Genomic DNA, 23500 nt, shown 5'->3' on the forward strand with positions numbered 1-23500 from the left:
GGAAAGCTAGATGAGTGGTATAATATTGTCATATGGGCACTTCTTTTCTGAAGTACTGTTTCCTGGATTCCAGCTGTGCTTTCTGTGGAACAACAGATGGCAGATTTAGAGTATGTGGCTGATTCACTTAATACTATCTGGCAATTAGAAAGTCTTTGAATCAGATTTCTTACAGTGCTTTGCAGATGTTTTGTACAACTCACAACATGCTTTGATAGGTCGTACACATTTTTACAGCTATGGGACGCTAAGGCACACATGGAGTGAATTGCTCTCGGTCATTCATCAAGTTAGTGACAGGAGTGAGAATTTAGTCCAGCAGGTATCAGAAGGGGAGAGAGTGTGATAGTGTTAGGAAGAGACCTCTTCTTTTACCATGCTCTCCTTTCAGGCAACATGTGCCATCTTTGAAGTGGTGTCAGCATTGCAGCTGAGCAAAACTGTGCAGGAGCTGTTCCCGGAGTTGTTTACTGTTCTCCTGCAGCAGATCAGCCAAACTCTAGGACAAAAGATGCCTTTGCCCAGGATGAGCAGCCGAAGGAGGTTATTCAGAAAAGGACAACAACTATGTGAGGGCAACCCTTGCAGGTAATTAGAAGAAAGGGAGCAAAACAAAGAGAATCCCAGTCCATTTGTGTGACACTCCCCAGGAGTTCTCAGGGTTATGAGGCACCTTACCATCACCTGCTTTTAATATGAGAAAGTCTTGTTTGTGCTTGCTATAGGTCAGTTCCCTGAAACCACCAACCTCTGGCAATACAAACACTACTATCTAGGCCTCCTCAGGCCTCAGTCTCTTTGTCCTCTCTTTCTGACTACAGCTTAGAGAATCTCTATCAACGGATTCTCCTCTAAGAGAAGTCTCCCTGCGATGTACGTGCATCTCCGCACCAATCAGCGTTCCCCCATCTCTTAGTTTAAAAACTGCTCTACGGCCTTTTAATGTTTAGTGCCAGTAGTCTGGTTCCACCCTGGTTTAGGTGGAGCCCATCCTTCCTGTATAGGCTCCCCCTCTCCCAAAAGTGTCCCCAGTTCCTGATAAATCCAAACCCCTCTTCCCTACACCATCGTCTCATCCACGCATTGAGACTCTGAAGCTTTGCCTGCCTACCTGGTCCTGCGCGTGGAACTGGAAGCATTTCCAAGAATGCCACCATAGAGGTCCTGGATTTCAGTCTCTTTCCTAGCAACCTAAATTTGGCCTCCAGGACATCTCTCCTACCCTTCCCTATGTCATTGATACCTACATGTACCACGACCACCGGCTCCTCCCCAGCACTATCTAGATACCTCGAGAGATCCGCAACCTTTGCACCAGGCAGTCAAGTGACCATACAGTTCTCCTGGTCATCACAAACCCAACTATCTATGTTTCTAACGATCGAATCACCCACTACTAACACCTGCCTCTTCCTAACATCTGGCATTCCCTCCCCCTCAGAGGTATCGTTGGTGCGAGAGGATACCGCAACATCCTCGGGAAGGAGGGTCCCAACTACGGGATGGTTTCCCTCTGCTCCCATTGAATTCTCTGTTCCCTTGAGACTTTCATCCTCCTTAAGAGCACTGGGACTCTCAGACTGGAGGTGGGACAGTACTACAGTGTCCTGGAAAGTCTCATCAACATAGCTCTCTACCTCTGTTAGCTCCTCCAGTTCAGCCACCCTGGCCTCCAAAGCCCGAACTCGGTCTCTGAGGGCCAGGAGCTCCTTGCAACAGGTGCACACATACGCCACTCGCCCACAGGGCAGGTAATCATACATGTTACACTCGACGTAATAAACAGGATAGCCCCCACTCTGCTGCTGGGCTTCTGTCTCCATTTTTTTATGAATAAATTTAAGTAAAAACTGGGCTTATTAAATCTCTGGAATATAGATTATTATAAAAGTTAGGTTTAAAGAAGATCAGAAGTCACTAGTGCCCTCTAAACTCCCACTCCAAAGTCCCTCTCCAAGCTCCCTGTTCGCGGACTCACAGGCTTATATAGCTCTGGTAGCCCCTCCCCCGACTGAGGCTCAGCCAATTAACATAGGCTTCTAGATTTCAAACCTTTTAGAAGCTCCTTCAAACAAACAAACAAACAAACAAACAAACAAACAAACAAACACCAAACTAAACCAAACAGAGAAACACAAGCTCAGCACACAACAAATAACCTCCCCCCCCCCCCACACACACAAACACACTCCCTTTTCATCCATCTCACACACAACAGTCTTGAGCCCCCACTCAGTAGCTTGGGAAATTCACACACCTCTGGACGCCTCTGAGAGGCAATGCTTCCCCACTTGCAAGCACAGAGTCTGAGTGTAGAAAAGAAACTTTTAATGAAAGAGAGAGAGAGAGAGAGGTCACATGGCATTAGCTTGGGAAAATACCACAGCCAGAGTTCATAACCAACCCACGAGTAACCATCCCAGCTCAAATGGATTGAGCAATGTCCTTTGCCCCTCAGGCTCACTAGTCCAACAATGTAAGGGTCCCATTCACCTACCCAAACTTTCTCCATACCCCACTTCAAACGCCCCACTTACAGCTCTGTCAGTACAGTCCCAGACACATCACCCTGATGACTCCACCCATTGAGCCTGAGGCCATGCCACCTTCGTGCTGCTCTTGTGGTCTGCTGCTCCACCAGCCGCTCTGCTGGCTGCCTGCCACTGCTCCTCTCCAGCTGCCCTGCTGGCCACCCTCTGGTCTCTCCCACCAGCCCCTCTGCTGGCCGCAATGGGTCTGGCTCCAGGCCAAACCAGTGACTTCAGCTCTTAGTGATTTCAACTCTTTAGCTACCACCTAGGCTGGCAAAAAGATTCCAGCTTCCACTGGAATAACAAAAAGACTCCTAATGGAGTCTGCTTTAGGTCTACCCTTAGAAGGCGGGGGGGGGGGGGGGGGGGGAAGGAGAGAGACAGGTTGAACCAGCCTTACAGCTGACACCTGGCAGGCATGAAGCAGGCTGGCTCAAGCCCTTTGTCCCCAACTCAGTTCACTCAGCTCTGGAAGGGGGAGGCTTGTTTATCTGAGACCCCTTACAATGATGGTGTCTCTCCTGCAAGCACTGGTGTCATATTTTACAGTTCCTACATTTAGGGGTAGCATGGTTTGTGACCCCACAACAGCCAAATTAGTTACAATACATCACATTCCATTCTGACAACCAGTCCTCCATGAGCCCTGGCTGAATTGGATTTATATAACCACACCCCAGATTCCTTCCCCATCCCAGCATGAAGCAGTTAATTATCAGACAGGCCTGTATTTACATATCAACAGTTAATTATCTTACAGGGCTAAACAATTTGAGTGAGCATGCCCACCCCCAAAATGTGGTGTAGTCTCTCCTTTTCGCTGGCTGATTGCAAGCAGTAGTTCAGCCCCTGCTTACACTTATACTTTAGAACTCAGCTCTGGAAAACATACAACACTTAGATGTATTTATAGGGAAAACAAGAACTGGTATATTATCAAAGAACAGAGATGTCAGTGATAATGAGTTAGAATACAGGCAAAAAATGGTTAGAGCCCTGCGCGAATACAAACATCTACCCCTGGACACGGAGATCTGCAGATAGACATTGGGTTCTGCACATCCACAGGGCTCTGCTCCCAAGAGCCATTGTGACCAACAGAGAGGCGCATGGCCCTGTCATGCCTGGGAACCAGTGTCCTGCACCAGCAGCTCCTCCCATCCGCACTGCTGTGTGGTGTCAGTTGAAGGGCACACATTGCTCTGTGTCTCGCAGGTCCACCTGCTGCTCTTTTAAGGGTAGCCAAAACTACATCAGGGTTATTTTCAGGCCCCACTTTGCAGAACGCTACCTTCTGTGGCTGGTTTCCATTTCCTGTCATAAAACTCTCCAAACTTCGGAGGAGTCGTTGCCCGTGTTGAGACTTTCTTGTCTGTACATACCGATGTGTAGACTATGTGCAGTGTTTTAATCCGCCTGTCCATGCATAGCACCGTTACATTATATCTCAGCTTTCTAGTCCCTCCTCCAGATGGAGGGAAAGTGTTTCCATTCAGAGAACTCCCTTTGAAAGGCTCTCCTAGCATTTGTCTCTTTTGCTCTCTGTTTCCCTCAAACACTCCTCTGTGTGTCCCTTTAGGCAGATTCCTTATTAATGGGATAATAGGTTTGTTGATTCTATAGCCCCACTCTAGCCAGGCAATCAGGTACATTTCTATCCAATTAGGCTTTCTCTGGGGAAGCTAATTAGTACTAGTAGTTACCAGAGTGCTGACCCCAAGTACAAGCTCTCAGCACCCTGTCACATCTCGCTGGAGATAGGCCCCCAAAATATCCATTAGTGATCACTAATCTCTCTGTGTCCCAGCTTTTGGGGTCTGATTGTGAATTTTTTCCATATTACTGTACTGTGCTAGTGCCCATACGCCTTGCAGATAGGAGAAAGTGACTGCAAAATGTTGTCCATAGCAACACTAGTAATATGAGATGTATGAGACTGAAATACCTCCTGGAATTAAGTCCTTCCAAAAACAGTGGTCCCCAGGATACTGTCAATGGATGAACTGTCAATGAACAACAGCCCTGACAAGTAACTGGGGTTTCCTGACTGCTTAGGCTGTGCCTTTCTATTGGTTACTACAGTTCTGTGCCTCTTTTCCCCCAGGCTTTCTATTGAAGCATTAGAGGCTGTGCTTTTCAAGGCTGTGAATGAGAAGCTGATAAGAACACTCTGGAAGCAGAGAACTTGGATGCTTCTTGAAAATCCGCAGACTCACCACGAGGGGGTGTGTTTGCTGGTGAGGTAAGAGATCTAGGAGACAGCATTTCATCCTCAGGGATCGGCAACAAATAGAGTGACTGACAGGGAACTTTCAGGTATAGCTTTGTGTGGGGTGTCCTGGGTGAGAAACACAGAGCTTCCATGCGTAGGTTTTAGAGTTGTATGGTCATAGCAGCTAAGCTTTTGAAGTGCACAGTCTGCCCCATAAGTGGTTCCTTTTGTCTTCCAGTGTTCTGCAAAGATCTGGACTAATAACAGTGGAGATCATACAGAGCCTCCTCCCCTGGGTAAATTCCCCATCAGAAAATCAGCGAGGCACCAGCACAGCTTTCTTTGCTCAGGTATGAGCAGTTCCACCATTAGGCTGTTATCTGTTGTTTACCTTTCTCTGAGGAGTTGTACAGTTCACTTCATAGGAATTCATTTTAGATAGTAGAATGTGTCCTTTGTAAGGAAATCTCACAAGGAACTTCATTACACCTTTCTTAATCATTTTCTCTTTGTTATTTTTGGGGTCTATACTAGCCTGGCCTAGCTGCCTATTCTAGTTGCTGGTTAAGAGAGAGTGAGAAAGATATAGATAGGCTACGTCTACATTGGCAAGATTTTGCGCAAATAAGGTATGTCTAACCTACAGCACTAATTCAATTTAACTTAATTCGAATTAGTTAATTTGAAATAAGCTCATTCAAATGAGTGCATCTAGACCTAAAAACTAATTCGAATTAGCATTTTGCTAATTCGAAATAGCATGTCCACATTGAGTGGACCCTGAACCGAAGTTAAGGCTGGCCAGAACCAGTGCCGTCAGGGCATCAGGTTAGGACTTAAGGTGTGGAGCTGCTTCCTCAGGCTAGCCGAGGGCTGTGCTTAAAGGGTCCCGACCCCCACCCCGGACAGACAGTTCTGAGGGGTACCCTACTTGCAAAGCAGTCCTGGCTTGGATTGCCCGGAGTACCCACACTGGGCACATCACACCACTCGGCCATCAGCCCGGCTGCACTTGCCGCAGGCTGCCATCTGGGCAGAGGGGGCAATTGGGGGGCTGCAGGAGAGCTTCCACCCCTAGAAGCCCGCAGAGCCAGCCCAGTCCTCCCCATCGGGGGCTCGTTACCCCATTCCTCCCTCACCTCCTTCCACTTACCCTTCCCTAGCCCCCCTTCTTATTGATGTACAAAATAAAGATACCGTTTCTTCCAACATTGACTCTGTCTTTATTGAATAAAACTGGGGAGACTGGGAAAAGGAGGTGGGAGAGGGGAAGAGAAAGGCTGGGACAAGGGAGGGCAACTAACACGATCAGGGGTTGGGAACAGGTCCCAGATGAAGAAAGGCTACAGAGACTGGGACTGTTCAGCTTAGAAAAGAGGAGACGGAGCGGGGACAGGATAGAGGTCTCTAAAAGCAGGAGTTGGGTGGAGAGGGTGCATTCAGAAAAGTTCTTCCTGAGTTCCCATAAAGAAGGACTAGAGGACACCAAAGGAAAGGAATGGGTAGCAGGCTTGAAACTAGTAAGAGAAAGTTGTTCTTCACAAAGCAAATAGTTAACCTGCAGAACTCCTTGCTGCAGGAGGCTGTGAAGGCTAGAACTAGAACAGAGTTGAAAGGGAAGTGAGATCAAGTCATGGAGGTGGGTCCATGGAGTGATATTAGCCAGGGGGTAGGAGTGGTGTCCCTGCCCAAAGTTTGTGGAAGGCTGGAGAGGGATGGCACGAGACAAATGGCTTGGTCACTGTCTTCGGTCCATCCCCTCCAGGGTCCCTAGGGTTGGCCGCTGTTGGCAGACAGGCTACTGGGCTAGATGGACCTTTGGTCTGACCCAGAACGGCCATTGTAAGCTCAGGGCTCAGTGTCGGGGGTCTCAGTGGACCCCCTTGATTTTCATGCACACCTGCTCCTGGGTGGCCAGACTGGCAGCTCTCCTGCCCTAGACGGCCACTTTCCTGTGCCTAGTGCGGAGATCGTGGACGAGGTCCACGATGTCCGCACTAGCCCAGGAAGGTGCCCGCCTCTTGCGGTCCAGGGCATGCTCCCAGGAGCCGCCAGCCTGGTCCCGGCAAGAGGGGGTGGGCTGGGGGACATCGGGTGGGTGGCTCTGTGCCGTGCCAGGTGCAGGGTCTGCTAGCTGGGTGCTGGCAGGCTTGCACCTGGCACGGGCACCGTAGCCAGCCCGTGCCCCTTTAAGGGGGCCGAGGCTGGGAGGGGGGCATAGAGTTTCCCTGGTGTTGGCCAGAGTGGCCACCAGGGAAACCTGGGGAGGGCTAGCCTCCCACTAGTTCGAACTAAAGGGCTACACAGCCCTTAGTTCGAACTAGCTAGTTCGAACTAGGCGTTAGTCCTCGTAAAATGAGGTTTACCTAGTTCGAACTAAGCGCTCCGCTAGTTCGATTCAAATTCGAACTAGCGGAGCGCTAGTGTAGCACCTATTAAAGTTAGTTCGAACTAACGTCCGTTAGTTCGAACTAACTTTGTAGTGTAGACATACCCTCTTTATTTAACAAAACTGGAGGCGGGGGGGGGGGGGTGAGTTAACCTCTGGGGGACTGGGAAAAGGAGGTGGGAGAGGGGAAGAAAGAGGGTGGGAGAGGGGAGGTGGAAACCTGGGAGGAGGGAGCTGGAAGGGGGAAGCCAGGGGAAGAAGGAGGAGGGGAAGTATAAAACTATGGTACGCCATATCTTCAGAACTGTGTACAGATGTGGTCTTCTCACCTCAAAAAAGATATGGCCTTGGAAAGGGTTCAGAAAAGGGCAAGTACAATGATTAGGGGTTTGGAACAGGTCCCATATGAAGAGAGGCTAAAGAGACTGGGACTTTTCAGCTTAGAAAAGAGGAGACTGAGGGGGGATATGATAGAGGTCTATAAAATCATGAGTGGTGTGGAGAGGGTGCATAAAGAAAAGTTCTTCATTAGTTCCCATAATATAAGGACTAGAGGACACCAAATGAAATGAATGGACATCAGGTTTAAAACTAATAAAAGAAAGTTCTTCTTCACACAAAGTTCTTCTTATAGTCAACCTGTGGAACTCCTTGCCACAGGAGGCTGTGAAGCCTAGAACTATAACAGAGTTTAAAGAGAAGTTAGATAAATTCATGGAGGTTGGGTCCGTGGAGTGCTATTAGCCAGGGGGTAGGAATGGTGTCCCTGGCCTCTGTTTGTGGAAGGCTGAAGATGGATGGCACGAGACAAATCGCTTGGTCATTGTCTTCGGTCCATCCCCTCTGGGGTACCTGGTGTTGGCCGCTGTCGGCAGACAGGCTACTGGACTAGATGGACCTTTGGTCTGACTCAGTACGGCCATTCTTATGTTCTTATGTTCTAAGCGCAGGGCTCAGGGTCGGGGGTCTCACTGGAACAACTTGATTTTCATGCAAACCTGCTCCTGGATTTGGATGTGGCCTTTGGTGGCCAGGCTGGCAGCTATCCTGCCCTAGACGGCTGCATTCCTGTGCCTAGTGTGGAGGTCGTGGACGCTGGAGGCCTCCCCCCCAAACCTCGATAATGTCCACGATCTCCGCACTAGACCACGCGGGCGCCTGCCTCTTGTGGCCCTGGGCAGGCTCCTAGGAGCCGCCAACCTGGTCCTGGGAAGAGGCGGAGGGCTGGGTGGCAGCGGGTGGCTGGCTCATGCCATGCCAGGTGCAGGGTCTGCTGGCTGGGTGCTGGCAGGCTTGCAACTGGCACAGGCACTGTAGCCAAACCGTGCCCCTTTAAGGGCTCTGGGGCTGAGAGAGGGGCAGAAAAGTTTCCCTGGTTTGGCCCAGAGTGGCCATCAGGGCAACCTGATTAGGGTTAGCCTCCAACTAGTTCGAATTAAGTGGCTACACAGCCCTTAATTTGAACTACTTAATTCGAACGAGGCGTTACTCCTCGTAGAATGAGGTTTACCTAGTTCGAATTAAGCGCTCCGCTAGTTCGATTGAAATTCGAACTAGCAGTTTGTATGTATAGCCGCTATTAAAGTTAATTCGAACTAACGGCTGTTAGTTCGAATTAACTTTGTAGTGTAGACATACCCATACTTTTAACGTGAGAGTTTTTGCGTTAGAATATTTGCGCAAGAGAGCGTCTACACTGGCATGTGCTGTTGCGCTAAGAGGCGCTTTTGTGCAAAATCATCCGTGCCAGTGTAGACGCTCTCTTGCGCAAGAAAGCTCCGATGGCCATTTTAGCCATTGGGCTTTCTTGCACAAGAAATTAATGTGGCCTGTCTACACTGGCCTCTTGCGCAAGAACAGTTGCACAGGAGGGCTTTTTCCTGAGCAGGAGCATCATAGTTTTTGCGCAAGAAGCACTGATTTTAGACATTAGAATGTCAGTGTTCTTGCGCAAGAACTCCCCGCCAGTGTAGACAGGCAGCTGCTTTTGCGCAAAATCATGCCAATGTAGATGTAGCCATAGAATTTGAGTTACTAGACCTTTTCTGACAATTCCTAGGGCTAATACTAACCAACAGCTCCTGATTTTGGTCTAGCTCAGCAAATCTTCTAAATGAATCTAGTGTCCTAATACTATAAAATAAGCAACATACAAATACATTAACATCTATCTTAGATTCTCATTAATGTAGAATAATAGATTCATAGAACATTCGAACTGGAAGGGATCTTGAGAGGTCTTCGAGTCCAATCCCCAGCCATCACGGCAGGACCAAGCACAGTCTAGATCATCCCTGACAGGTGTTTGTCTAACCTGCTCTTAAATATTTCTAGTGATGCAGATTCCACAACCTCCTGAGGCAATTTATTGCAGGGTTTAACCACCCTGACAGGCAGGACGTTTTTCCTGCTGTCCAACCTAAACCTCCCTTGATGTAATTTAAGCTCATTGCTTCTTATCCTATCCTTAGAGGCCAAGGAGAACAATTTTTCTCCATCTTCCTTAAAACATCCTTTTAGAAACTTGTATTATCTGAGTACTTCAAAATGATAATGTAGTATCTGAGTGCCTCAAAACTCTTTAAAAGTATGTATCCCTACAATACCCCTGTGAGGCAGGGAAACACTATTAGTCCCATTTTGCAAAGAGGAAACTGATGCACAGAAGGCCTAAGTGACTTGCCCAACATCATCTAGGAAGTCTTTGAGGGTGCAGGAAATTGAACTGGAACCTCCTAAGTCCTAGGCTGCTAACTACTGGAGCATCCTCCCTCTCCACAGCCTTGCTATAACGTCTGTGTCATATTTCACATTTACGCTAAGTCGCTATTTTAGAGGCTCATCTGGTGGTTCTAGGAATCTGTTTGTGCCCCAAAATCTTTCTACACCCCACCTAGGAAAGGAGTCACAAACGTGGGTTTTCAAGGTCTGCCTAGAGAGGCCTCATGAAAGCTGCCAATCAGAGCCCAGCTGGCTCAGATATATGGAGCTACAGGGCTTTATTAGGTCAGTTTCTTTCAGGAAGTGGAGGGCCAAGAAAGGATGCTATTCTCTGGCCAAACCAATTCACAGGGGTTTATTTCAGGCAGCATTTTCTGAAGCTGAATTTGCAGAGAGAGAGTCCTTACGAGCCTTAAACATATAATTTGAGGGAGAAACTGAAAGTGGCCCCATAGGAAGAACCCAAGGAAAAAGTAGCAATGAACTGAAATGAAGCAATGACTCGCTGCTATTTCTAGGTTGGAACCAAGAGTAGTGGGCAGGCCCAGGTTCCCCAGTGGCATAAACCCGATGAAGGGGACAGGGCTTATGGAGAGGTTGAACAAAGAACAGAATATAAAGGGTCCAGAGTTGGGGCTGAAGACCCTAGTGAGGGCAACAGGACCTAAAAGGCATTTGTTTGGACTTTGGGACTTGGCCAGAGGGCTGAGCCATGGAAGACTCACTAAGATCGACTGGCAGGATGCACCTGGGCGAGAAAAGGACTGTGGTATCAAATGCAGTCACTGAGAGGCTCTCAAGGGATGAGCAATCACCCATTATAGTGCCTAAAAGGAAAAATCCATGTTTTTAACACAGTACTCATTCATATAGAATAATAAATTACAGTGTATTACGTGTCTCCTCAAATTATATTCGCTATCTTAATGAACATATTAGAGCTAATGGACATGTTGATTTTATTTCAGCTAATGACTGATCCCATACTCAGGGAGAAGAAGTTGCTTAAGTCTGTCTTACACATCTTAGAAGAAAGGTTAGAGGACAACTACTGGATTGTCCGTCGAATGGCTGTAAGAGGCCTGGGAAATGTAGTCTATGGGGCACCTGAGAAGGTAAGATAGAATACTGAATACAATGCAGCATAACTAGAGAAACTAAAGGAAACAATTGCTCAGGATTTACAGAGGCCATGCACAATGCACTAGGCCAACTTCTGCTCTCTCATACCCCTGTAACCTCTTTGCAGTCAATACACAGCAGGTTGGTTCCCTTGGTAAGCTGGGCATAAGGAAACAATATGTACTTAATATGATCATATGTAAATGTATACTCCTAGGAATGAAGAGTGTAGGCCATACTTCCAAGATGAGAGATTCTATTCCAGGAAACAGAGACACTAAAAAACTCAAATCATGATAGATAATCAGCTGAACGTAAGCGCCCAGTACAAAGCTGTGACCAAAAGAGCTGAGGTGATCCTCGGAGGCATAGACAGAGGGATTCTGAATAAGAATAAAGAAGTTATTTTACCTCTGCTTATGGCACTGGTGTGAGAACTGTTAGAATACTATGTCAAGATCATGCCTGCAATTCAAGAAGGATGCTGATAAATTGGAGAAGAGTCACAAGAATTTTCAAAGGGCTAGAAAATGTGCCTTTAGATTCAATGGGGGGGGGGGGGGGGGAGGAATGAAGCTAAACTAATTCAGACTGATAGTAAGGCATACATTTTAATGGTAATTTTAATCATTGGAACCATTTACCAAGGGTTGTGGTGGGTTCTCTATCAGTAGCAACTTTAAAAACAAGATGGGCTGTTTTTCTAAAAGAGGTGCTCTAGTCAAACAGACATTATTTTGGGGAGGTTCTGTGTTGTGAAGGAGGTCACAATGGTCCCTTTTGGCCTTCAAATCTAAGTAATTAGAAATCTAATAGGATTACATAGGTGTAATATGGCACAGAGTTTGGCTTATTGTAGCTAGTACCTGATGTAAAATATAGCTATAGGTCACTAGGGGGCAGATGAAATTCCCACTGCTTCATAATTGCTAAAAAAACATATTAGAAATGTGGTTAGTGGAAAGTGTTTTTTAATGTCATATGTCTGAACAGGTGAAAAAGTACAAGAAGTTTCTTCTGGAGACACTGATCAGGACTTTAGAAGAGACTTTCAGTTTTGAAATCATTATCGAATGCATGAAGGCACTGGCCAAAGTCCTGAAGGAGCTGAAAGGGAAGGACATAGGTTCTTCCTTCAGAGACCTCACCATACAGATCCGGAAGTACTTCGATAATGTACGTGAACAGAAGCCTTCAACCCCAGTTCAGCTGACATTGATGAGGCTCCATTTACAATGCATGATGTGTCCTCACTGGGCATTGTTCATGTCAGAATGAAGTGATTTTAGGCCTTAGGGAAGAGATGTGTTTTATGGCGGAGCAGAGAATTAAGAAAATGAGGATGCCATCCCTGCTCCTTCAGTCTCACCCTTCTGTTCATCTTTATTTCCAATGAGAATGGCAAAGGAAGTATGAATACTAGATTAGGTAGCTGCATAACAAGGAAAATGGGCATACAGGGTGTAATGGACTGTTTTGGGCCTGCTCCATACGATTTTTATGTCACCTGGTTGAAATTATTCCATTTTGCAGAGAAGTTTGAGATTTCAAATTTTGGTTTTGTTCCTATTTGGGGGACACACCCCCCAGCCCAAATTTCAAATCTCTTTGTGAAACAGTAATACTATTCTCAACCCAGCTCTACTGGGAGCCTTGCCTGAGGGCAGTCTACTGGCAGACTATGCTGGAGACAGGGAACCTGGAAGCACTGGGAATTAGAGGTGCCAGGGTACACATTTCCTGGCTCCTTGTCAGCCTGCCAAACAGGCTGTTCTGAAGGTGAGGGCCAGGAAGCCCAAGATCTCAGTTAGCCTGCTAGATGGGTCACCAAGAAGCTGACCAAGTACCCCTACTTGGCTTCTGGAAGAATTTTGTCAAAATTGAACTGTCTTCAAAGTATTTTGAAGAATCAACACATTTGGCCCAAACTTGATTAATTCCAGTTCTTCTAAACTTCTGTAGTTGGAATCACTCTACTCTAATGTAGAAGAGACAGCTGTGCTAGATACATGATGTGGTTATCTCTTCGTTACCAACCTGTGTGGCTTTCTTGGCTATAGAAGGACAACACTCTTCGTGCATTGGCCTTTGTCCTGTTTGGTATCCTGGCCGGCTCTGCAAAGAGAAAATGGAAGGACTATTTTGCCAAGCAGGTTAGACAGAGCTGGGTCACGCTTCTGCTGCACCTGCAAGATCCAAGCCCTGAAGTTTCAATGGTAAGAATGACAGTGACTTAAATACTAAGCAAAAAGAATCTTCCTCCTGTTGCCAGGGGAGCTCTGCTATTCCTTCCTGCAGTGGAGACCTAAATTCTTCCCTCAGTTCATTGCCCTCCTTTTGAGTCAATCCCAGACAGGCTGGTCCTTAGCAGCCAGGGTTGTCTCACTGGAGTTCAGGATAGGTCATGGGTCTGATCCCAAGAGTTCATTCCTGCCTATCTCTGCACCCCACGTTCCTGCCTCCCCACAACAGAGGAAAGATCACAGCTATGCCTAGTGAAGCAGCTTTCATAGCTACATCTGTTCTGAAAAAACATTGCTGCTATCTCCAGTTTTCAGTATTATAAAATCATAGAACCATAGGTTTGGAGGAGACCTCAGGAGGTCACTGAGTCCAACCTCCTGCCCAAAACAGGACCAGCCACAACTAAACAATCCCAGCCAGGGCTTTGTCAAGCTAGGACTTGAAAACTCTAGATTTAGAGGTTCCGTTGCCTCCCTAGGTAACCCATTCCAGTGCTTCACCACCTTCCTAGTAAAATAGTTTTTCCGACTATCCAACCTAGACCTCCCCCACTGTAACTTGAGACCATTGCTCCTCATTCAGTCATCTAGTACCACTGAGAACAGCCTCTCTCCATCCTCTTTGAAATCCCCCTTCAGGTAGTTAAAGCCTTCTATCAAAGCTCCCCTCACTCTTCTCTTCTGAAGACTAAATTATCCCAAATCCCTCAGCCTCTCCTTGTAAATCATGTGTTCCAGCCTCCTAATCATTTTTGTTGCCCTCCGTTGGACTTTCTCCAATGTATCAACATTTTTTAAGTAATGGGGTGCCCAGAATTGGATGCAATACTCCAGAAGTAGAATCCCTTTCCCCCTATTAAAGTCATGCTGGCATATTTTCTGTCTATTACTTCAGGGGAATCCCTTTTATTCTTGGGGTAGATGAGCAGTCAAGGACATGAGTTCCATTTGAATGAGCACAATACGTGTTATGGAACAATTCACTGGTGCAACCCTCTTTTTCAGGAGTGCAGAGCTACATTTCATCTCTGTGCCCCATTTTTGGGACTGAAGAGGCTCCAAACTATACTTAATGAGCATCTTAGTTGGAGAACCGAGCTGAACCCTGAGGAGCTCCAGATGGATATCTGCAGACACCTTGTGAGTGACCTATAGAATTATATGAGATTATTGACAGCATAGGCTTGTGATGTAGAAGCAGGGGGAATGTGTGATGGGCAATGTAAGTATCTATGGGTATGTCTACGCTACAAAGTTAGTTTGAACTAACGGACGTTAGTTCGAACTAACTTTCATAGGCGCTACACTAGCGCTCCGTTAGTTTGAATTTAATTCGAACTAGCGGAGCGCTTAGTTCGAACTAGGTAATCCTCATTCCACGAGGATTAAGCCTAGTTCAAACTTACTAGTTCGAATTAAGGGCTGTGTAGCCCCTTAATGCGAACTAGTGGGAGGCTAGCCCTCCCCAGGTTTCCCTGGTGGCCACTCCGGCCAACACCAGGGAAACTCTATGCCCCCCTCCCGGCCCCGGACCCCTTAAAGGGGCATGGGATGGCTACGGTGCCCGTGCCAGGTGCAAGCCTGCCAGCACCCAGACAGCAGATCCTGCACCTGGTGCGGATCGAGCCACCCACCCGATGCCCCCCAGCCCTCCCCCTCTTCCCGGGACCAGGCTGGCGGGTCCTGGGAGCTTGCCCGGGACCGCAAAAGGCGGGCTCCCTCCTGGGCTAGTGCGGACATCGTGGACCTCGTCCACGATCTCCGCACTAGGCACAGGAAGGTGGCCGGCTAGGGCAGGAGAGCTGCCAGCCTGGCCACCCAGGAGCAGGAGTGCATGAAAATCAAGGTGGTCCACTGAGACCCCACGACCCTGAGCCCTGAGCATACAATGGCCATCCTGGGTCAGACCAAAGGTTCATCTATCCCGTAGCCTGTCTGCCGACAGCGGCCAACCCTAGGGACCCTGGAGGGGATGGACCGAAAACAGTGACCAAGCCATTTGTCTCGTGCCATCCCTCTCCAGCCTTCCACAAACTTTGGGCAGGGACACCTCTCCTACCCCCTGGCTAATACCACTCCATGGACCCAACCTCCATGGCTTGATCTCACTTCCCTTTAAACTCTGTTCTAGTTGTAGCCTTCACAGCCTCCTGCAGCAAGGAGTTCCACAGGTTGACTCTGTGCTTTGTGAAGAACAACTTTCTGTTACTAGTTTGAAGCCTGTTACCCATTCCTTTCCTTTGGTGTCCTCTAGTCCTTCTTTATGGGAACTAATGAAGAACTTTTCTGTATGCACCCTCTCCACCCAACTCCTGCTTTTAGAGACCTCTATCCTGTCCCCCCTCCGTCTCCTCTTTTCTAAGCTGAACAGTCCCAGTCTCTTTAGCCTCTCTTCATATGAGACCTGTTCCCAACCCCTGATCATTTTAGTTGCCCTCCCCTCTCCCACCCCCTTTTCCCAGTCTCCCCCAGTTTTGTTCAATAAAGACAGATTCCATTTTTGAACACAATTGTCCTTTATTTTGTACATCAAGAAGAGGGGCTAGGGAAGGGTAAGGGGAAGGAGTTGAGGGAGGAATGGGGTACGCACCCCCGATGGGGAGGACTGGGCTGGCTCTGCGGGCTTTTGGGGTGGAAGCTCTCCTGCAGCCCCCCAATTGCCCCATCTCCCCAGATGGCAGGCTGCGGCAAGTGCAGCCGGTCTGATGGCCAAGTGCTGTGATGTGCCCAGTGTGGGTACTCCGGGCACTCCAAGCCAAGACTGCTTTGCAAGCGGGGCACCCCTGAGAACTGTCTGTCCGGGGTGGGGGTTGGGACCCTTTAAGCACAGCCCTCGGCTAGCCTGAGACAGCATCTCCACACTCTAAGTCCTCCTCTGATGCCCTGCCGGCACTGCTTCCGGCCATCCTTAAGCCCGGTTCAGGGTCCACTTAATGTGGACATGCTAGTTCGAATTAGTAAAATGCTAATTCGAACTAGTTTTTTAGTCTAGATCCGTTAGTTTGAATTAGCTTAGTTCGAATTAAGTAATTCGAACTAAGTTAGTTCGAATTAACATTGGAGTGTAGACGTACCCTATTAGAGTGGGATACAGGACTGAGGGTGAGAGGAATGTAAATCTGCCATAGATTCCCACTTTCCCCACTTCTACACAGCCTCCTGTCGTTTCTTCTATTTACTTGTTTAAATTAAAAAAAAAGTCTGAGTGAATCCAATAACTGACAGCAGTGGCAAGAGGAACACAGACTGTTTACTTGTGGTTTGTAAAGGCATGTGTTGGCAGTCAAAGGGCATTTCTAGCCAGAGAGAGCTCATGTGTCCCTGATTTTCTCTAGGCCAAAGAGAAGGCTGAGCTACTGGAGAACTTTTACAAAAGCACCATCAGATACTTCCGCAGCAGCTGGGAAGAGATCCGGGCAGCTGCAGCCAAGTTAGCTGGTGAGAGAAAGTGTGCCGTGTCCCTTTTAGTATTCCCTTTGAGGTAGACAGAAAAAGTCCCTGTGTGCAGCACTGAGCTACTATTAATCTCTCCGTGCTGTGACTTCTCATGCATAAATGGAGATGTTAATGTTCTCCTACTTCTTCAGTGTGGTGTTAGGAGGAATTTGTAATTTGCAATTGAATGCTTTGAGATGGCGCAGTCATTTAGTAGCAGAGGCTGGCACACTGTCACGTAGGGTATGTTTATTCTCCGATCAAACTAGTGTGCTAAAAATAGAGTAGCTGTGGCAGGAGTAGCAGGAGGGGTTAACTATTCCAAGGATGATCCCATCCAAACCCAAAAGTCTGTTCTCAAGGTGGCTAGCTCCTCCGACTGCTTCTGTCATCTTACCTGCACTCTATTTTTAGTAGTCAGAGTTAGTGTGGACTCAAACTATAGACCTAAGCTCAGTGTTGTTCACTGTTCCTTACTGGTGCTTCATCACTGGGAGGTAGGCAGCCCACCGCCACACAGTGCCTGCTGTTGCAGGTTCCTGATTGCCTTGCCCAGGAAGCACTAGATTCCTCCCCTTTGGCCCTGTGCCATCCTTTCCTTAGCACACCCATGCAAGCCAGGCAAGCAGTGTGGCCTAATTAATTTATCCAGGTGAGATCCTTGCTTAGTACGCACTTATTCCTGGCCCCAGCCCCTTTGTTCACACCACTAGATTAATACACTATCCTAGTATATCTCCAATAACTGACAGCAGTGGCAAGAGGAACATAGATTGTTTAAAGCAAATGAGGTTTTATGTAAACATTCTTAATTTTTTTCTCTTATTCTCTTCAGTGTGGACGCTAAACTTTTCTAGTATTGTCTTGCCTACAGCTCACCTTAGACTCACAATAGAAGCCAAAGGGCCAATGTTATCACCTTGCACTTAACAAGAGAAGGTTTTTTATTGATGTTTATTTTACACTGCTTATTTAGGCATCATCCTGGAACATACGGACACCAAGAATATGAAATGGCTGGACATGGAACATCTGTTGACCTGTAAGTAACAAATACAGGTGAAATCCTATTCATTAGTGAGTTATAAAGAAATTTAGCTGACAAGCAAGCAGTAACTGATACCACAGGTGTGAAGTGCATCAGCCACACATCAAAGGACAGATTCAGCTTTAGTCTGCTCTGAAAGAGGTACGTCTACACTACAGCGTTAATTCAAGTTAACTTAATTCGAAATAGTTAATTTGAAATAAGCTAATTCGAATTATGCATCTATACACAAAACCTATTTCAAAATAGCATTTTGTTATTTTGAAATAGCGTGTCTACACTGAGTGGACCCTGAACCGAAGTTCAGGCTGGCCGGAACCAGTGCTGGCAGGGCATCGGGTTAGGACATAGTGTGTGGGGCTGCTGCCTCAGGCTAACTGAGCTCCGTGCTTCACGGGACCCTACCCCCACCCCGAACAGACAGTTCTTGGGTTCCCCGCTCGCTTGTCTACCCCGATGAGGGACAGCAAAGCAGTCCTGTCTTGGAGTGCCCTGAGTGCCTGCACTCGGGACACCACAGCACTCGGCCACATGGAGCCAGAGCTGCCCCTGGGCACACCGGTGCGTCTCGTAGGGTTGTTGCCATCAGCCCAGCTGCACTTGCTGCAGGCTACCGTCCGGGGAGTCCATCGGGGGGCTGTCAGGATCCAGGAGGCCCTGCAGGAGAGTGTCCACCCCGAGGAGCCCTCAGAGCCACCCCGGTCCTCCCCACCGGGGGCTCGTGCCCCATTCCTCCCTCACGTCCATCTACTTACTCCTCCCTAGCCTCCCTTCCTGATGTCAAATAAAAGACATGTATGTTCAAAAATAGAAACTGGGTTTATTGAACAACAGGGTGAACCTCTGGGGAGACTGGGAAAAGGAGGTGGGAGAGAGGAATAGAGTGGGTGGGAGAGGGGAGGGTGAAACCTGGGAGGAGGAAGTTGGAAGGGAGAAGCAAAGGGAAGAAAGGAGAAGGGAAGATCAGGGCCCAAGGTTGGGGGTCTCACCGCACCAACTTGATTGTCATGCAAACCTGCTCCTGGGTTCGCATGTGGCCTTTGGTGGCCAGGCTGGCAGCTATCCTGCCATTGACGGCCGTGTTCCTCTGTCTAGTGCGGAGATCATGGATGCTGGGGCATCCCTCCCAAACCTGAATAAGGTCCATGATCTCCACCCTGGACCAGGAAGGCACCCGCCTTCTCCAGCCCCTGTCAGGCTCCTGGGTGCTGGCAGACTGCTCCTGAGGAGCAGTGGAGGGTTGGCTGCCAGTGCCTTGCTGGCTCACGTTTTGTGGCTACTGGCTCAGGGGCCCCGGTGGCCACTGCTGGCTCTTGGCTGGTAGGCTTGGATCTGGCACGGGCCAGGGTCTATTCCTTTAATGGCTCTGGGGCCAGGGGGAGAGGAGAGGAAGTTTTCCTGGTTGTGCCCAGAGTGGCCACCAGGGCTCCCTGGGAAGGGCTGGAGGCCCCCTATTTTGAATTAATTGTCTACACAGCACTTAATTTGAAATAGCTATTTCAAATTTGGTGTTACTCCTCGTAGAATGAGGTTTACCAAATTTGAATTAAGCGCTCTGCTATTTCGAATTAATTTCGAAATAGCGGTTTGCATGTATAGATGCTATTAAAGTTAATTCAAAATAACAGCTGTTATTTTGAATTAACTTTGTGGTGTAGACGTACCTGGAGGAAACTGCAGCCAGTGTGATATAAGTCAGTGCATCTCCTGGCTATCCTGGCAATGCCTCTTCCCAACCTGTGTGATCCACTCTTTGGGCTCCATCGGCTCCCTGGGAGCCACTTTTTGCTACCCCAAACTCCACACCATCAGATTTATTTCTGTCAGGAGATGTAAAATAACTTAAAAGCAGAAGCTATTGAGTCAATGGAGCACCTTCCAATTGGATGAGTTTCTGGTAGGGTCAGGGTCTCCCCTCTCCCCCCTCCTCCATCTCAGTTTGGAGCTTGGAAGGATCCCAATGGAGGAACCTAAAGCTTTGTTTGGACAGAGAGCTGCTGTAGCTTGGTACTCACTGGTACTAAATCTCCAGCTACTGCAGGCATAGGTGACTATATGAAAAGTGAGTCATATTCTCTGTAATTCCAGCTCTCCAGGTCCTACAGAATGACCCAAGTCCCATTGTCCAGCTGGTGGCAACTCAGGTCCTAAGAGACATCTGACCTGGATGAGTGCTCGGGGACTGAAGCACAGACAAATAGAACGAAGAGCTCCTGCTACCTTGTCACATCAATTGCTTCACTGGGGATTGCTGGAGAACAATGTGCTCTGTCTGTGCCAGCTTCTGTTTCAGCTTGGTGGTATGCGGCCAGCTACAGTGACTGAACGATATATCTGCTAGCTCTCTATGGGGTAAGGGAGTAGTATAAGGGCCCTACCATCAATCAAACATTAGCTCCGCCCCCTGAATCCGGAAGTCCCCCCCCCCCCGACTCCCCGGAAGTCCCTTCTCCCTTGTCACCGGCAGTCCCGCCCCTGGAGGGTAGTACATCCGGGTCGAGAGGGACAGGTGACCGGAAGTAAAAAGGATGTCATGTGACCCCCGTTAGGCCCGTCCCCTGTCACCGGAAGTCCCGCCCTTGGGGGTAATACATCCGGGGTCAAGAGGGGCAGGTGACCGGAAGTAAGGGGTGTCATGTGACCCCTCTAAGGACTTGCCCCACCTCCCTCTACCAATCAGGAAGGGCTTTCCCCGTAGGACCGCCCCGCGAACCGCTTTGACCAATGGGGGGGCAATTCCGGGACCGGATGACCCGCCCAGAAGTGGGTCATGTGACCCCTCTAAGAACTCGCCCCACCTCCCTCCACCAATCAGGAGGGGTTTTTTCCCTGTAGGACCGCCTCGTGAACTGCTTTGACCAATCGGGGGGCAGTTCCGGGACCGGATGACCCGCCCAGCAGTGGGTTGTGTGACCCCTCTAAGAACTCACCCTCCCTCCCTCTACCAATCAGGAAGGTTTTTTTCCCTGTAGGACCGCCCCACAAATCGCTTTCACCATTTGGGGGGTGCAGTTCTGGGACCCGTTGACCAGACCGGAAGCTGGTCGTGTGACCCCTCTAAGAGCTTCCCGTGACACCCTCTGTCAATCAGAGCATAGCACTTCCCCATAAGTTCTAGCGCCACACAAAAGAGGCCATCTTGTTCCAAGAGCGCGTGTTTCAGAGAGCGTGCAAACGCTGAGCGGAAACATGGACTCCTTCACCACCCCCACCAGAAGTTTGGAGTTTGTTTTGGTGACGAGGGCCTTCCACCACATGAGAAGAAAGCGCCACATCAGCAACAGTTCCGAGGACAAGGGAGAGGCGAAAAGGGGCCCTTTGCCCCCTCTGCTATTGGATACACCAGTATCATCCTTGGCGTTCTCTTCAATGCTTTGTATCAGTATTGAGCAAAAACAAGGTGGGCCCGGTTCGTCTTCCTCGTCCGATGCAATGCTGTCCCGGGTCTGACGGTCAGCTAGAAAGGCATCATCAAGCTGTCAAAAGATTGCCAGAAAGAAATAATGTAAGACGCTCTGGTCATTTTTTTTTTAAAGTTTTCAAAATCCCGGTTTCCTAACCCCATGATGCCCCAACTTCGATCTTTCATTTACCTATTTGGCTTCTTTTCCATGCGTCTTGTCCGACTCCTGGGAGCCATGGGCACCTTCTTCCTCCAGGCCATCTAGCTTGTCTGGCTGCATCGTGAGCGGTTGGGTTTCGGCGTCAGATATTGGTGTATCCATCAGCGGCTGGGCCAAAGGGCTCCCTTCAACTTCTCCTTCCTCCTCGGAACTGTCGCTGATGTAGCGCTTTCTTCTCGGCACCAAAACAAAGTTGGTGAAAGAAGCCATGTTTCCGCTCAGCGTTTGCACGCTCTCTGAAACACGTGCTCTTGGAACAAGAGGGCCTCTTTTGTGTGGTGCTAGAACTTACGGGGAAGTTCTATGCTCTGATTGGCAAAGGGTGTCACGGGAAGCTCTTAGAGGGGTCACACGACCCGCCTCCGGTCTGGTCAACGGGTCCCGGAACTGCACTCTCCGGATTGGTCAAAGCAATTCGTGGGGCGGTCCTACAGGGAAAAAACCCTCCTGATTGGTAGAGGGAGGCGGGGTGAGTTCTTAGAGGGGTCACACAACCCACTGCTGGGCGGGTCATCCGGTCCCAAAACTGCCCCCCAATTGGTCAAAGGAGTTCGCGGGGCGGTCCTACAGGGAAAAACCCCCTCCTGATTGGTAGAGGGCAGCGGGGCAAGTTCTTAGAGGGGTCACACGACCCACTGCTCGGCGAGTCATCGGATCCCAGAACTGCCCCCCCGATTGGTCAAAGCGGTTCGCGGGGCGGTCCTACAGGGGAAAAACCCTTCCTGATTGGTAGAGGGAGGTGGGGCAAGTCCTTAGAGGGGTCACATGACACTCCTTACTTCCGCTCACCTGCCCCTCTTGACCCCGGATGTATTACCCCCAAGGGCGGGACTTCCGGTGACAGGGGACGGGCCTAACGGGGGTCACATGACACCCGGTCAGCTGTCCCTCTTGACCCGGATGTACTACCATCCAGTGGCCGGACTTCCGGTGACAGGGGAGAAGGGAATTCTGGCGGTCAGGGGGCGGGACTTCCGGGGGCAGGGGGCAGGGCTAACATTTGATTGATGGTAGGGCCCTTATACTACTTAGGGGATTACACATGCGGGAGGAATTCACTAAGGGTGGCTTTAATTGGCATTTAAACATCTAACTGTGGATTTTGGTGATTTCCTTTAGATATCCAGGGCCTTTAACTGTGCTTGTATTGTCCAGTCCCATAAGTTGCTGAGTGTCCTCAAACTCCCTCTGATGTTATTGGGAGTTCAGAACACTCTGCCCTTCAAAGAAGGTACTCAGCAGATATCATTCGTCCTCCAAATTTAGAGGCTATGATCCTCCACCTCATAGCAAAAGTTTCCTGAATAGTTAGGTTTCTAGTCTCTCTCAGCACTTTACTCTTGCCCTCCTGGGTTCTGGGCCTATGAGGAGTCACCAGACAACAGTAAGCAAAGGAGGGTAAAAGGCTGAGGGGGTCTGGGATATCATTGTCTGTGGTTCTCAGTGGGGAGAGAATCTTCCTGTGATGGCTGAATATGGGAAGGGGATCAGTGTTTTCCCCTGTTGAATTGACACTTTCTGATAATTCACTATATTAGGTAATAGGAGTTCCCCTAATCTTGTGGTGTTTCCTGTTTTGGAGATTGTTTTCCATTCCATATCCAGCAGCTTAATCCCAACCCATGTTATTATATTTATTAAGGGGCATTGTACAAATGCTGATGACTCTTTAAGTTTATTTCTCAGGTGCTGGCCATGCTGTGTGTCACAAACAGTCACCTGTAAATAACCCTCCCCTGTAAATAATATAGTGTTTGTTTTTACTGTGCACATATCATTCGTCCTCCAAATTTAGAGGCTATGATCCTCCACCTTATAGAAAAAGTTTCCTGAATAGTTAGGTTTCTAGTCTCTCTCAGCACTTTACTCTTGCCCTCCTGGGTTCTGGGCCTATGAGGAGTCACCAGACAACAGTTAGCAAAGGAGGGTAAAAGGCTGAGGGGGTCTGGGATATCATTGTCTGTGGTTCTCAGTGGGGAGAGAATCTTCCTGTGATGGCTGAATATGGGAAGGGGATCAGTGTTTTCCCCTGTTGAATTGACACTTTCTGATAATTCACTATATTAGGTAATAGGAGTTCCCCTAATCTTGTGGTGTTTCCTGTTTTGGAGATTGTTTTCCATTCCATATCCAGCAGCTTAATCCCAACCCATGTTATTATATTTATTAAGGGGCA

General features: G+C 48.6%; 1 protein-coding gene across 1 annotated transcript; it reads left to right on the forward strand.

The window, feature by feature from the left end:
- The first annotated feature begins 373 nt into the window (after positions 1 to 373).
- Positions 374 to 20389, forward strand: LOC142824858 (protein maestro-like). Its single transcript, XM_075916647.1, has 10 exons — positions 374 to 588; positions 4636 to 4773; positions 4982 to 5093; positions 10822 to 10968; positions 11969 to 12151; positions 13036 to 13191; positions 14224 to 14358; positions 16554 to 16656; positions 17630 to 17695; positions 19790 to 20389. The coding sequence occupies exons 1-10, from the start codon at positions 377 to 379 to the stop codon at positions 19861 to 19863; spliced, it is 1326 nt and encodes a 441-aa protein (XP_075772762.1). The 5' UTR covers positions 374 to 376; the 3' UTR covers positions 19864 to 20389.
- Positions 20390 to 23500: the final 3111 nt, after the last annotated feature.

This window comes from Pelodiscus sinensis, unplaced genomic scaffold (assembly GCF_049634645.1).
Source record: "Pelodiscus sinensis isolate JC-2024 unplaced genomic scaffold, ASM4963464v1 ctg44, whole genome shotgun sequence".
Classification (NCBI taxonomy): Eukaryota; Metazoa; Chordata; order Testudines; family Trionychidae; genus Pelodiscus; species Pelodiscus sinensis.

What these genes read in the sequence shown, in the direction of transcription:
- LOC142824858 (XM_075916647.1), top strand. Translation starts at nt 377, where the DNA reads ATGCTCTCCTTTCAGGCAACATGTGCCATCTTTGAAGTGGTGTCAGCA. An exon ending in TGTGAGGGCAACCCTTGCAG is followed by an intron (nt 589 to 4,635) that starts GTAATTAGAAGA and finishes CTTTTCCCCCAG; the next exon opens with GCTTTCTATTGAAGCATTAG. An exon ending in CAAGCCCTGAAGTTTCAATG is followed by an intron (nt 13,192 to 14,223) that starts GTAAGAATGACA and finishes CCTCTTTTTCAG; the next exon opens with GAGTGCAGAGCTACATTTCA.